This window comes from Passer montanus, unplaced genomic scaffold, assembly GCF_014805655.1.
Source record: "Passer montanus isolate IOZ18808 unplaced genomic scaffold, ASM1480565v1 scaffold37, whole genome shotgun sequence".
NCBI lineage: Eukaryota > Metazoa > Chordata > Aves > Passeriformes > Passeridae > Passer > Passer montanus.
The window spans coordinates 627,283-643,046 of record NW_024368485.1 but is presented as its reverse complement, the minus strand read 5'-3'; the positions used below and the strand labels follow the sequence as shown (position 1 = coordinate 643,046).

At 37.3% G+C, this 15,764-nt stretch overlaps 1 protein-coding gene across 10 annotated transcripts in view; it reads right to left on the bottom strand.

The window, feature by feature from the left end:
• The window catches only part of CDC42BPA (CDC42 binding protein kinase alpha), a 182,675-nt gene that overhangs the window by 52,400 nt on the left and 114,511 nt on the right, over nucleotides 1-15,764 (bottom strand). For 7 of the 10 annotated variants that reach the window (XM_039717040.1, XM_039717031.1, XM_039717033.1 and 4 more), the window contains exons 13-18: nucleotides 14,829-14,962; nucleotides 12,966-13,208; nucleotides 12,608-12,718; nucleotides 8,543-8,790; nucleotides 3,505-3,610; nucleotides 1,606-1,730 (exon numbers count right to left, since the gene is read on the bottom strand). In XM_039717040.1, coding sequence (XP_039572974.1) covers nucleotides 1,606-1,730; nucleotides 3,505-3,610; nucleotides 8,543-8,790; nucleotides 12,608-12,718; nucleotides 12,966-13,208; nucleotides 14,829-14,962 — 967 coding nt within the window. The remainder of the gene's footprint in view (nucleotides 1-1,605; nucleotides 1,731-3,504; nucleotides 3,611-8,542; nucleotides 8,791-12,607; nucleotides 12,719-12,965; nucleotides 13,209-14,828; nucleotides 14,963-15,764) is intronic. The other 3 variants (XM_039717037.1, XM_039717041.1, XM_039717038.1) reach the window with 2 other exon arrangements.

The following is a 15,764-nucleotide window of genomic DNA, read 5'->3' as shown; positions in this document are numbered from 1 at the left end:
ATAAAGTAAAGGAGAAGGTACATTCTTAATGGCTGTTGGTACATTTTTACATTGCTTTAAGTGGAACAATCCACAATTAATTCTGATTTGTCTTTTCCTATAACTGCCAAGTTATATGAGCGTTTTTAAATGTAAATCTGAAAAATTGTGTTTGTTTACCTAGGTGCAATATGACACATAAGCACTACCTTAAAGCAATAAGGAATGTGAAATTATAGGCTTGTCTCACTTGTTACCTTGATTTTTTTTCCTGAATAAACGTTTCCAGTTGGCCAGAAATTAAAAGCTGTTTAAACTACCAGTTAAATAATTTTATAAAAAATTTTGTGACTCAGGTTGTACGTTACTATCAACATTACACAAAATTTAAAAGGAACACACACTAAGTGGACACTTTATATTTTTTAACTTCTGCCACAAATACAATGCCATGAGACAAACTGGACTTCAGAACACAGATCAGCATTACATACTTTTATGCAACAAACATTGTTTAAAACACACTGGAAACCCAGAGGATGGCCCTTATGCCTTGCTATATATTCACATGGCACTATTGAAAAGCCAAACTTCTAGCATTACATACTTTTATGCAACAAACATTGTTTAAAACACACTGGAAACCCCTTATGTCTTGTTATATATTCACTTGGCACTATTGAAAAGCCAAACTTCCCTATATCTGGAGAACAACACTGAACTAACAGGACAACAATACCAAACTAGGTTTCTCTAGAACAATGTTTCCCATTGTTGTCTGGACACAACAAATTAGATTTTTTTCACTAACATGAGACAGGAAAAACAGGGGGAGGGAATAATCAATCAGTAACAGAAAAACTCTAGTATATCATGATGAAATCCTCCTAGAAGTGGATGATCTGTAAAATAAAATGTCTGAATGTAAAGTGGTTTTGTAGATGTGAAACACTGCAATGGACCATTAAAGGTGAGGGGAGATAAGCAGGCATGAAAAGGAAAAATAAAAATAGATTAAAACCTCAGCACACACAATCTTTTTCTCTTAGTAGTTTAACCTTTTTTTTCCTTCTCTTTCATTTAACAGAATTGGACAGAAGACGCTAAAAAGATAACATCATTATTTAGCAAAAGTACCATTACAAACATCACTTGACTGGGTTTGTGGTACAGTCTCAAATACTCTCCTTGTAAAAAATCACATAAAAGTTGCACTGTATTTGTTTCATTCTGCCACATGCCAAGCAGACGAAGGAAATTAAAGCTGAGACACAAACACTCAGCCACTGCTTTTCCCAGGCTTGCTCCCTGCTCCCTCTCGGAGGCGTGAGCTCAGCACATGATTCCTTTCAGCATTCTTCCACAGCCACAAGCCACACCCAAAGGCCACGATTCTTCTGCACTTTGAAAAGCTCTATTTGGTGAGACACTTTCACTCTTAAGGAGGAACACAGTTGTCTGGATTTGTGTATTATGAAAATCTCAGCCAAAACCCCAGCAGAATCCCAGACGGGTGTGAGGTTTCACCTCAGCACTTCCAAGTGCCATGTGCAAAGACAAAAACTCAGCGCCAGCCCCAGCACACACTGAGGGGTTTCTGTCATGCCATGAGAGCAGAGCACTCACCACTGGATGATCTCAGTGATTTGGGCCTCCCAGTGAGCCACAGACTCCTTCTTATCAGCCAGGTCTCTCATCTCTTCCTCCAGCTGCCGATTATTCATGCTCAGCCTCTCAAACATGGTGGTGAGCTGAAGGAGAATTTAAACAACTCGTTAAAAGTATAAACTGCTCTGACTCCATCTCTGTGCAGACTCAAAACCCCGTGTTCCCCTCTCTCACACCTTGCATCTGCTTTAGGAATTGGTATTGGTCATCACAACAAACACCATGTAACAAAAAAAGCCAGAATATCTTCTTACATAAACTTATATAAGAATTTCTTCTTGTATAACCTTAGCTGTACTGAAAAGCCACTTTTAAGGACTTGAACAACATTTTTACTCTATCAATTTAATGAGAATTCTGATAATTAGTTTCCTAATACCTGTAAAAGTCTTAGAAGGTTTCTGCTTTGCACCATATAGGTGCGGAATGTTCTGTATAGAAAAATCTACACTAGAAGAGCAAAGCAAAGGCATAAAAATTGTTATGGCTCAGATAAGTCAATTGAACCTCTCCCTTGTTTAGTAACCATGGAGAAAGAGACTGAACAGAACAGATACAGGCATGAGACAGTCCTGAGATTCTCCAGGTGTCTCACATTCCCATATTTTTCCTCTGACTTACTTGCAGACAGGGAAATTGAAATTAAATGCACATCTCCACGTACAATATGTTATACCTAGCAATTAACCTCCCTCATTCAAATTGCTGCCATTCATACAGGCATATTCTGCAAGACAAAAGCCACAGCTAACCCAAGCTGGTATTGGGAACTAAACCTTCATTATGTTCAGTAATTATTCAGAGAGTCAATTTGGAATCAGAGACCAGATAGACTTTATAAGAAGGCCTGCTTAGGAGAATGAAATCCCAGGTGAAAGCTTCTTTTAGTACTGAAATATATTAACAATTCAAAATGACAAAATAATGGCCAATTTAAAATCTATTTTGCTTTTTACTCCAAATATGAATAACTCCACACCCTATTTATCATTTAAATGGGCTTATAATTTAAATATTCCGACTTATTATATGTAATTTGACAAGAAAAATACAAAGGTAATGGGGGAAGAGAGAGAGAGAAGAAAAACTATCAAAGTGACTATGCTTTTTCTTAGTTTTCTTGGACTAAGCCTACCTATAGACATATATATTGTCTGTCTTATAATGGTATGAAAATATACTGTAATTTGAGCACAGACATGCAAACATGCTTACTTTGAAGAACATTGTACTTTCATCATATTTTTAGAAAATCTAATGCATTACAAAAGGAATAGACAAGTTTAGCAAGACTTGGATAATGCACAATGAACTTGAATAACCTGTCAAAATGAACAATAAAGAGACAATCCAAATGCACAAATCATAATTATTTCTTGCTTAACACACTTCAGTTAATATGCCTTATCATTTGTATTTTTTTAGGATCTCAAAGTAACACTTAATCTCAAAGGGTAGGAGGGGCCCTGGTATTTCAAACGATTGACATGCAAATGTACTCTAAGTAATCACATCATTAACAATGTATTTTTATATTTGGGTGACACAATGAAGTAATCCTTTACTGTTGGCTTACAGTGCTGTCTAGAATTAATCTTACCAAAATCTAAGACCATCTAATTCCATTCCCACATATAAATACTCATATATGCATATATATATATGCACATGCCTTCTCAAGTTCAGATGCATGTAGATACTCCATTCAAATCTAATATTAATCACCAATTTTTTGTGTAACATTAATTTCTGCTTTCAGTTAAGATTTAGTAATAACCAATACAGATCCATATTGCCCAATTTGTACATAGCATACCACAGTTGGGGCTATTCAGGGCTCAACTAATCAGCACTTACCTTATCAAGTTCATTTGTAAGTTTTTTGTTTTCCTCTGTCAGCAGAATCTTTTCTCGTTCATACTTTTGTTTGAACTCTGTTTCAAATTCTTCTCTTTCACTTTGGCTAAGAAATAAAAGTGAAGCAGAATTACAAAGTTTTCTATTCCAACTCACCCCATTATTCATTTAAACACAAAGAGATCAATGCACACGCATGTTGAAGGGAAGTACTACACTGATAATAGCACAGGCTATCAAAATCAAGCAGTTTAATAAACCACCATTTTAGGATTGCAAGTCAGTTTTTTGAATTTTAGAGTTAGTACAGAATCCCTCAGTACAGAATTAACACAGCTCCACCAAGCCAATGTTTATCAACCCACTTACATAAATTTTATTCTTCAGATGTATCCTTTAAACAATGAGCAGACCAAAGTATGTGTCGACATTGTAAAATGCTCAGGGCACATTCTCAGCTCATATGAACTTTATTGTAACACACACATTTCTGTAATTCCAAGTTTCACACAGAATGACAGGCAAAAATGACCACACATGGAACCAGAGCATACAGAAGCTAAATTAGAACACTCAGGGCTGGGTCTCTGATGAGAAAAGCATATATGGGCTAGTCTTTGGGCAATTTAGAACAGCCCAGAAGTCATATGTGAACTGTTGCTTCAGGTATCATATACTCACTGTGTGCAAAAAGTGGATGGATAACTTCCACATTCCTAACACCACCAGATTCTACAGCAAGCTTGGACCATTCTTTCTAAGAAAATCTCACAGTAGCTGTTCCCCCCAACCTTCCCTTCTCCCATGGATGTCATCCAGTAGAGGAGAACCCCTGGCTGATCCTGCTTAATATCAACTTTGATCTTGCACAATGAATGTGAGAACCTAAAAACAAACAAAGCTGCAGGCCCTCTGTTTGCCAAAAAACCCATGGAATTTCCTTCAAGTGGTGCACAGCAATGTTTTAGATGTGTGATTCCCACCTTGCATCTACTGTTTTCAGATTCACTAGCCTTGCATCTTGTATCACCTTTTTTACCAACTATTCAGTTCACTGGCACAAAGTTCATAAGTAGGTTGATACTATGCTATACTATACTATAAATGCCACAGATACAGAAAATATTCACTCAGCAAATACCACTGTCCAGTCTGAAAAGACTTGAAAAAGTGCCCAGTATTAAAGGTTAACTCTGTAAAATTAAAATCCAGGGGAAACCCCGTCTTGAGCACTGCAATTTTTTTTTCTAGATACTGATCAGAATTTTACACAATGCAAACATAAATTACATTCTTGCTTCTTTTTCTGAGATGCAAAATTACTACAGCTTTGCCTAACTGAGAGAACACTCTCCAAAGATGAGAAATACCAGTGGTTACAGTGAACTGAGTTAAGAGCAATGCTGCTTTGAATTTCCTACTCTTAATTTGAAATTCATTTAGAGTTTCAACCACTCTTTGAAATCTAGTACAACATGTCAGACTTATGGTGAAATTCTATGTTGCCAGGCGTCCTTTGAAACCTAACACTTCATCCAGTAAAGTCACATACTATCTCACTGTTTAAATGCCAAATCTGAAATTCACCACTACTCCTTTTCTGTATCAACAGATTCCATGCATATGATGAGCAGTACAGGGAAAAGGCAGGAAGAGATTAAAGCATTGGCTGTCATAGGAATTAATAACAGCTCCTGGTTCTGTTTTCAAGGCATAGATTCAAAGCTAATTTTGCAGACAAGCTAACTTTTAATGAATTTCTTTTACACAGCTTTCACGGGTTTGGGAATTGTTTTCAATATTTGTCTTAAATTTATGCCTTTAAGGCTTTATGGCTCAAAGCAGTCATAAATAGTAGTGGATTAAGGATGCTATGGATTAGTGAGAGAGCCCAACATGTTTGTAATTTTCTATATTTTACATTCTTAATTCAGCTGATGATTGTGATCACCCCAGTAAGTCAGATTGCTACAGTATAATACAGAAATGAAGATAAATTTGAAACAGAGAATGTGGGTATAATCCATCAGACCCAAACAGCGACTCAGCAAACAGCAGAACTGTGACAGACTCCATGGATGTACCGTGGACAGGCAGCAAGATCAAAATAATGCTTTTTCTTTGAAGCCTGGCATCCTCCTCTCCCATCAAACTTCCTCTCTCATCTAACATTTAGCTATGTGTCTTCTCTTCAAGTTAAGAAAATATACACAGCCCAGCTTTCTTTTTATCAGTGAAACTGCGGCAAGCCACATGCAAGCAATGTGAAATACTGCTTTATGGTATCACTTTGTCACTGCAGCTCTTTATTGCATCTGTACAAAGTGACCAAATATTTTATCTTACTGCTTTGAAACCAAGAAAAATAGACCTGAAACAAACACCAGCCCCCAGGCTTCTTTATATCACACCATTTAAAACCAGCAAATGCTGTTTTATAAAGCGCTCTGCTTTATAAATCCATCATGAAGTGACAGGCCTAAAAGAAGTTTCTACAATGTGATTTATTTTACACAGTTTCTTGCATCTTCTGAAATACTTCTTAATGACAATTCTAAGAAATGGAATTCAGTGCTACACAGATCACTGGCCTGATACTATGCTCCTCTGCTTCAACTTTAATAGCATGCAGTTCATGAGACTTCAGCAAAATGCAATCATTTTGTACAGGAAGGTAATCTCCCTTGATGGCTTGTGCTTTGGAAATAGCAAAAGTTAGAAAGCTTAAAACTGAAGGAAACAAAGAAAAATATCTATTTTAAAAATGCAAAACAGAAACCACCAACATGCAAGTTACACAAAAAACTGACATACAGATTTTGCCAAAGCTCTCACTGATCCTTGCTCAGAATAACCTATGTAATTCACTCATCTTACACAGTAATACAACCACATCCTCTTACCAAGATCTTTTTTAATATGCACTGAAGATTATTTTTAGACTACTAAAATATTTTTGCCAAACTGTGTAAGCACACTTCAACTCCACACCCACCCCAAGCCTATTGTTGAAGTAATTCCACTATTTCAGCACAAAGCCTCCAGGTGCTTCCTTTTCAGTGATTACATTCAACACCTCTCTACTGGAAGACTCACAAAAAGCTTTTCATACCAGACTACAAAAGCTATTACCAATATGGATAAGCAGAAACAAAAAATCTATGTTCTTTTAAGGAAAACTACCAAATATTGAGTAGCAACAGCAATTCCTGCATTCCTAATGCTTAAGCTTCCCTTCTAAACTACAGAAGTCAAACCATAGCATAACCTGAACAGTGGATTTATGCCTTTCTGTGGAGTCCTAATGCTTGCATGAGATTTTGCAGATTTGCTTAACAAAATCCAGGTAAGACCAGGCCTTGCCCAAGCACTGATCATGTGCTTGGACACCTGACTGAACACGGTGCTGCAGCCCTTGCCACAAGGAGCCAAGTGCTGGATACAGGTTAGGTGACACATTTCTGCTCACACTTCAAAACCTTCTCTTACACAAACACTTGAACCACATACAGAAACACATGGTTGTGACAGCACCCACTGCAGATTTGTACCCAGTTCTTTTTTTATTTATAGAGACCAGACTGAAGGAGAGTTTATGGACTAGCTAGAATGGACATTAGTTAGAATGCCGGCAGCTGTGTAACATTAGAATTGGGAAAGGAGGAGTTTTTTATTTGGCCACTGCTTGACCAGACTGAAGGAGAGTTTATGGACTAGCTAGAATGGACATTAGTTAGAATGCTGGCAGCTGTGCAACATTGGGAATTGGGAATTGGGAAAGAAGGAGTTTTTTATTTGGCCACTGCTAGGAGGTATGATCCTCAAAAACAGTTTAACCTGCAGGAAGCACTATTCATTATTCTTTATTTAATATTCCTCCTTCTGAAACACTGCTGGACTTAAAACACTGCCATACCATCACCTTTATATGTTACAAGACAGAACAGCCTTTTGTGCATTTGTAACTCATTGGTCAGCATGGCCATTAAGTCGTGTCACAATGAAAACATGCTGCTGAGGCAGGTTTGCCTCTCCACCCAGATCAAAGCAGCAAACTCCTGTGCTGCTAGTAGGTCCAGCCTTTTGAATAGCTGCATGCTAGGAAGAAACAGTTCATGCACTGCCTTCTAAGCTGTATGATCTATGTTCCCTGCTGAATACAATTTACCAGAGGTACAGTGTTTCCATCTCCATTTGCATAAACTTTTTGGAAAAAAATTGTATTTAATTTACTACTTATATTTAAAGGTCTTGCTATAGTTTGGCTAAGCTCTCAGCAGGGACTCCTCTGTGGTTTCACTCATCTACCATCTTGCTACAGCAGCAAAAAGACTCATCTATATTAGTGTCTATGAAGCATTCTGAATTTTTTATGAATGAACATGAGCATGTTCAATTTATAACTTATTCCCACTACTACACCATCCAACAGAAAAACTTGCTTTTATTGATGAATGCCTCAAGGAACAATCTCAAGGCCAGTTATAAGCTCCACCATGTGGGAGAGAAAAAAGCTGGTCTGACAAATTAGCATGTCAGGAGAGATAAAGCAGCTTACGCCCACAGTAGTCTGCTGACTGATGTTAACACTGGATGGAACCCAGCATGGATTAGCCTCAGCTCACATGAAGTGACTGTTCCTGTGCTGGCAGAAATGTAAACAATACTTGATCTCTAACACATAAGTTTTGCATCAAAAGATGAAAATACCAAATAAAAGAAAAATGTTGAAAAACTGTTTTAAAGTGCAACATAAGCTTCAGGGGTCAACTTACCCCGAGCTGCAAGTCTGTAACTCAAGTTACATACCTTGGAATGGTCAGCCACTAAAACAATTCTGGTACAAAATTAACTGTTTCAGTACAAAGATGTGGAGTTTTTTGTTCTGTTCTGCTTTTAAAGGTGACTGGGTTTTACCCTCATATCAGCTCAGCCAAAATGCAACAATCTGCACTACACTTAAGGAATGACAGTGTGTTTGGAACAATACAGGAAACTTCAAAGGGTTAAGAAAAGGTAAATTTCATACAATACTCACTTTTCTCTTCTGGTTTTCTCTAACTTGTCTTTCAAAACCATGATCTCCTTCTTAAGGGCAAGCTGCTGGCTCTCTGCATCCCGCAGTTCTTTCTTCAGACTTTTTATTTCATTAGCATGCATCATTTCACGTTTAGATAGCTCCTCTTCATAGAAAACACTCTTCTTTTCCAGGTCTGCCTTTAATTTAGTGATCTCTTGCTGGTGTTCTATACTGCTTACCCCAGGTGAGCGACCAACCTGCTTTTGCTAAAATAAACAGCCCCAAATTAACAGTCAGGAATGCTGAAAATGATACTTAATAACAACTCAATATTCCAAAGCCTTTTTTTAGAAATACCCCATTAAAGCCTTGAGTTGAACACATCTATTTCAATTTTCTTCAAAATTTGTTAAGAGCATAAATTGGAATTACACTATTATTTTGTTATTTAAGTGCAGTAATAGTTTTCAAACCACTGAAAATTTGATCATTAAATGTCTCTGGTCACATTCTGACTGCCCTTAAATGCAATCAGAAAGTGACCACAGAATTAAAGACTTTGATGCTTCCACTCACACAGCTGACAGCAACAAGTTGAAGTGACTTTCAGAAATGCAAAATAAGGACTAGGACAATAATATATTCTGAAGGACAAATAATTTCTGGAAAAGCTATACTAAGACAAGCAGAGGCTTAACTGAAGGCTAAAGTCTAGCTACAGAAATACTATATGGATTGTATCAGTCAGGAGGGAAACCTGACCTATTTTACTTAAACTGGCCAGTTCTATCATAGTGGATTAATAGGATAAACAAGCTTTAAGCAATAGGAGTAATTACTTCACTTTTTGCAGTTTCATAGCTCTCTTAGTGAGGTCTTCTGGCATTTTAATAGTCTTTACACACTGCTTCAGGATACAAACATTTGCACCAAATGCTATCCTCACTAAACTCAATGTCCTGCCATAACAGAGGAAGAGCAAGATCAGGCTCAAAATGAGATAGGGGCATGACATGCACTGAAATCCAAGTATGGAAATGACTTTTTAATGTCAACATATGGACTATTTGGTCTGAAATTTCTTCTCGTTTTTAAAATGTGCCATGAAAGGTGTTCTAAGGAAAGGAAATTAATGAAAACACTGTTCTGAGAAAGTGCAAGTAACTTAAAAAACTACTTCTTTATGGTGATTTTGTCACACCTTCCAGAGGATTGAAGGTATTTTGTTAATTATACCTCCATGCTTACCATGAGATGTTAAAAACCTCTCATCCACCCTTAATTTGGCATGGCTTTAGGTAATTTTCTTTTCCTGATGTATGAACAGGCTTTAAGAGCTAAATGTCATTGTAGAACATTCTGATGAGCTGAATTTGTGCCATGACAAATTCTGTGAGAAAGCTGGGCCTTGCTGTTTGTGTCAGCAAAAAAACCTGCAAAACCCCCTACATGTACGAGGCAGAGATGTGCTGCTACTGCACTGTTTTCTCTAACTCATCAAAACAACCATCTGGTTTTATATGAGAGTAAAACCCTGCCCTTAGGATGCAGAACACTAAACTGGAGAAGGAAAATACCATCCTAACAGGAGATGCTTTGGAGAAAGAGAGATTTTTTTTTAAAAAAAGCAGCATAGGAATTTTCTTCCATGCACAGGCACTGTTAAACTTGTTGTTACTGCCCAACATCCTAAATTGTTCACACATAATGAGTAACGGAGCACAGAAAAAGTTGAGGCTTTGCAACACCCTCTAGCAGGTAGATAAAATGTTTTAGTGGAATTGCACATTTTTTACCACAATGAAAAGATACTATTGCAGTCATAAAAGAGATGGTGCAGTAGAAGAGAAAGCCCAATGGTATTGGACAACAGCTTAGAGAACAAGAGAGATAGAGTAAACGGAATACATTTTTATTTGATGTAAGCACATATTCCAAATAGATGTTTTCATACATGCCCATTTCAAATGGACAAATGGTGCAACTGAGACATAATGCACCTCCTGGCACATTGACAGCTGCTGTTTAATGCACCCCTCTCAGCTAACAGGGCACACTGCTGACTAACACTGAGTCTGATTTTACTGAAAATCTGAATACATGACATCCACAGGATCCCCTCTGTCCACACACTTCACTGACAAGTTTGCAGAGCCCCAGCAGGTCAGTGCTGCACAGAAGGACAGACAGAAGGCACATTGCCTTCTTCCCAACAGGCTCTGCTACATCCATGAACTTTACCACAGCCTCTGCTCCTTTCCTGAGGAAGCTGCACCCAGCCCCCTGCACTTCCCAGATGATCTGAACGAGTTTCAGTGGCACAGTGGGCTGCCTGTTATAAGGGGGTTCACATCTTGGCCAGCAGCTCTCTTCTCATTGACGTTCCCTCAGAAGTCCCCCAGGTGACTTCACCTGCCAGCTCTCCTGCTCCCTGCAATCATCCCAGACACATCCAGCTCATCTGCCCATCCTGCTGCAAAGAACACACTGGGTGGCAACATACCCTCCTTCAGCAGCGAAGTCTGACACACTGAGGACTTGTGGAGCATTTTATGCCACAGCTCTATTAGCTCAGAGATTGACTTTTCAATCCCCAAGCAGCCTCATGAGTTTCCTGAGGTTTTCTGCTTTGGATTTAAAGAACTCTCCTCAATCAAACGGAGCAGCCTCTGCAAAATGCTTCCTAAATTCTCTTTATTTAGCTTTCAACATCCTGTTTACACTTCACCTTCCATCATTTATGGTCTCTTTTATTCTCCTCATTTGGAGAAACATTTCTTTCTTTAAATACTTTTCTGTAGGAAAGCTTCCTGAATTTAACTAAGGTGCCATGCAAAGCTTTTACTGAATGGACAGTGCAGCATCACAACACACACTTGTCATCCAAAGTGTGCTTACTGAATTGTAAAATATCACCAAGAAAGCTAAAATTCCCTTTTCCACTTCTGATAAACTTGCCCTACTGTTATAAATCAGTATATCATTTATTCTCAACAGATCTCCCATAAATTCTTCTCGCCTCTTAAACTGTCATACAAACTCTTTGCTGATGGGGAAGATTCATGGAAGCAGAAGAAACACATGTTAATTTTCAGATAACAATCTGAATTCACAGCAGTAGAAACTTCATTAATCCAAACTTCATATTGAATGAATTTCCTTATTTTCTTTTAGCAGAGAAAGGCCAAATAGAACAATGTTTGCATAAAACCATCAAATTTTCTGTGCCATAACTTAATGTTGATGAATGTCCCAGAGAATTCTGATGAAAAAAGACTTGGTTGTTCATTTGATTAAAGACCAGATTAGGACTAATCTCACATACTGCCCAAAAGGTTTAGAATTACCCTACTGCATGAAACATTTGGAACAGGATTTTGCTGTGAATGAACAGCAATCCATGTAAGTAAATGAAAACTTTCTATTCAATTTTTGAGAAAGCAAGGCCAAATAGAACAATGTTTGCATAAAACAACCTTCTACCTTCTCTAGAGCACTGCACCAAAAGCTAAAGCACAGAATAAAATAACAGTTAACATTCTTGGCTGCCTTACATTTCTTCTTTTAAAATCACATGCACATGTGAGCAATCTCATCAATACAAACAAAGTCTTCACACTCAATGCTGTTCTTGGGTAAAAATGCCTCATCCTCTGGCTGAGAGGCAGAATGTGCTAAAACTGTTCCTGTATGAATCAATCAGTTCACATTCACTGTGCAGAAAACATGAGGAAACAACACAGCAGACAGAACACCTCTACAGAAACCAGCCTAGATTGCAGGTTTATCTTCAAATATTCAACCATCCCATGCTGAAATAAAAAAGCTTTTAAAAGGTGAAATTAAGCAAAGCATTAATGGAAGCAATGTGGCAATACAAGGTTTATATTGTTAAGAAATAGCATATCAGGCAAATGTTAATTTTTCTGGGCAATAATGCAATGCATGCCTGTGTTAACATTCAGCACCAACTGAAGTGACAGACTGACAAAACCCTTTTGTCCTACATCTGAAAGCAATCAAACAGATCCAAGTCCTGGTTGACTAGTAAGTTTGCAGGTGTTAATATCAAAACAGACTAACCTTTAGCCCTTCTACTTCACTTTCCAACTGTTTAGAGTACTGTTCACTCCTCTCTCGCAATTTCCTGTCTTTGGATGCCTCAGCAGCTGCAGCTTCAGCTTGGACTTCCAGCTACAAAAGTACATACGTTTTTAATAGATAGGATTCTGCATGTTTTTTTTCAAAATCTACTGATGGTTTTCAATATAAGAGAGAAAACTTCAGCACCAAACTGAACACTTCAAAGTCTTAGAAAACAAAATTGGTACTGTTTGAAACAACAGACAAAAGGTTAAAGATTTACAAATTAAAAAAAATGCTCAGAAAACCTTACATATAACTTATTTCATAGAGTCTAAACAGTCTTCTCACCACTTACTTCTTTTTTAAGTCTCTCTGTTCTGCGTAACTCTTGCCTTAAACTTTCTACTTTTTGCATCACCACTTCCATTTCTTCCTCCTTATCTCGGAGCTGGCGGGCAAGCTTTTGTTTTTGAGAGTGCAAGTCTGTCAGCCGCTCGTTCATCTCTGAGAATTCCTGCATTGCCAATTTCCGCTGGCTGTGTGCATCTTTCAGCTCTTTGGCTTGGGATTTTAATCTGTCACTAGACTCTGCCAGTTCCTACAGTTTAAAAAAAGAATTAAGTAATAAACCTACAAAGCTACAAGGCCAATTCTGTCTTTGGATGAGCATCGAACACCTTCTCGAGAGTGAACAGAAACCACATATTCTTTCTGATTTCATGAATGCATATACAATACAGACTGCATGCCTCTATAAATAAGAAAAGAGGCATGTTTTGCACTACTAGAGTTAATAAAATTGCATAAATGTAAACCAAGTACAAATCTGCTCCATTATTACAGGTAAAGAAAATGGTGTTCAAGCACTTGCATTACAATACAAAAATACCTTGCTTTCTTAATGCAAAAATGTCATTAGCATTGGTCTTTTATAATTACTTAAATAAATTACAAGAATCTCAAGTGCTAAATAGCTAAAATTGAATGGGAAACTCTGCTCTATGAAAATTTTTACTCAAGAAGCTTTAGAAAACTGGCCTGGCAAATATTATTTCCATACACTGTACCTTAATATCAAATATCAAGAGAAAGTTTCAGGCAATAAAACACTGCAGTGAATAAAAGCAATATATGATAACTATCCTTTTCAAAGAATCAGCATGAAATAACACTGTTAGTGCAGTGATAACTCCACACCACAATACCTTCACAAAGCTTGCTGTGCCCTAGATTGTGCCACCACACTGCCAATGAGGGACCACAGCAGTTTAAACAGTTCTATAAAGTTCAGTCAAACCAGAGCAGAAAAAAGAAAGCAAGGAAAGGTAAATTTCAGGATAAAAAAACACCAACTGGAAGAATTAATATTTGGTACTGCTGACATCCATGTAAATCTAAATATGTTTCTAAGTTTCTTAAAAAGAGGTCCTAATCACTAAGAGCTGAGAAGAGAGATGGTCTTTCTGGGACAAATTGGCACCTTTCAAAATTTTAAGAGCCTTAAGGGTCAGAAGAAACAGTGTTAAACACAGCTGGCACATCAACTTTAGTGTGGACTCTAAAATACTGTGCCAATATAATCACAATGAAAAACAGGTTTTATATATTTCACACCTGATTACAGGTTGGTTTAATAATGAATACAAAAAAGAGCCATGAAAGACAGTATGTTACAAATAAGAAAATGAGGGATCAGGGAGATAGAGAAGAAGAAATAAAATCCAGCATTCTTTAGCTGTAGTTATTTCAAATTACTTTTCAATTTTCATACTTGGGCAATTTTTCACATCTCCTTCTGGAAATACTTCTGTGACACAGCCTTAATACCATACTCTTCACATTTTTTCACTGTTAAAGTCTCACCCATGCTTCAGATTAAATTGTCTGGAATAGCTCTTCTCTACTCTGTCTTCTAACCCCTATGATTATCACCTAAATGTGAAGCTATAAAACCTTTTTTGCAGCCACCATGCAATTTGGATTATGGAGTTGTTCACTATCTGGAAGCAATCACTTAGGTAGCACCCAGCAGTCATACAGACAACGTGTTAAATAATGTCCTTTTCTTCAACCAAAAAAAAAGCAGAAAGCTAAGTAGGTCATGCTACACACTTGTTATCTGCTCATTAGTTTTACACTTGAAAGTTATTACAAGCAAAATGAACAAAAATAAAACACTCTTGAGGGTTTAGAACAGTTGCTGACAAAATGATTTTACCTTATTGAGATCTTCTCTCTCTTGCTTCAGCGTTCTGACTTGCTTCTCAAAAGCCTTTATTTGTCTGGAGGCATCATCCAATTCCCGCCTTGCAGTGCTGGCCTCCTCGAGCTGCTGCTCTAGCTGGCCAGATTCTAGAAAAAGCAGCAGAACTCTAAATATTCTAAGGGAAAAAATCGTAATTCTACAATAGCACAGCCTAGCTGCTTGAAGCCCCTTCGATATTTTTCTGGTTTCCATTTCATCACAAAATAAGGCAATTTTATCTGGTTTAGAAAAGGGAGCAGGTTGTTTCAGCTGCCATTATCCGCTTTTAAGGGAGCAGAATTAAAGGTCCCAGCTTGCTGGAATACAACACAAAAATGATAATAAATTGTCTTCTCACATTATACTGACCATGCTCTATACATAATTCTGTAAAGTATGCTTTAACACAACTTATACATTTGACTTTTATGTGCTGTGATGTAATATATAATACATCTTCTATTACACTGTAATTACAAACAGTCACCCTCCTCTTCCCAATTTCCCCCAAAAAGAAACAGTAAAAATAATGGGTCACTCAAGAGCTGGCAAGTGTTCTCCTGTCAGTACTCTTAAAATTAACTTCAGCTGATTTTACTTATTTCAAGTGTGAAAACCACTTGTTTTTATGTGATGTGCTTTATTACTACTATAAATAAGGGAGAACTATTGCAGCCAGTTTCTTACCAACAGCCAGTTACACAGTGACAGTATATTTCTATGGCACAGTTAAATAATGCCATATAAATACCCTCAAATTCTACAAAAAAACCTGAAACTCATAAAATATGGCAACTGAAATTTTCTAACTAGTGAGTGGGTTGTTTTGTTTTTTTTTTGCCTCGTAGCCTTTACTTAAAAAACAAGACTTTAAAGCAAGATATATAAGAAGGTAAGTTAATTCCAAGT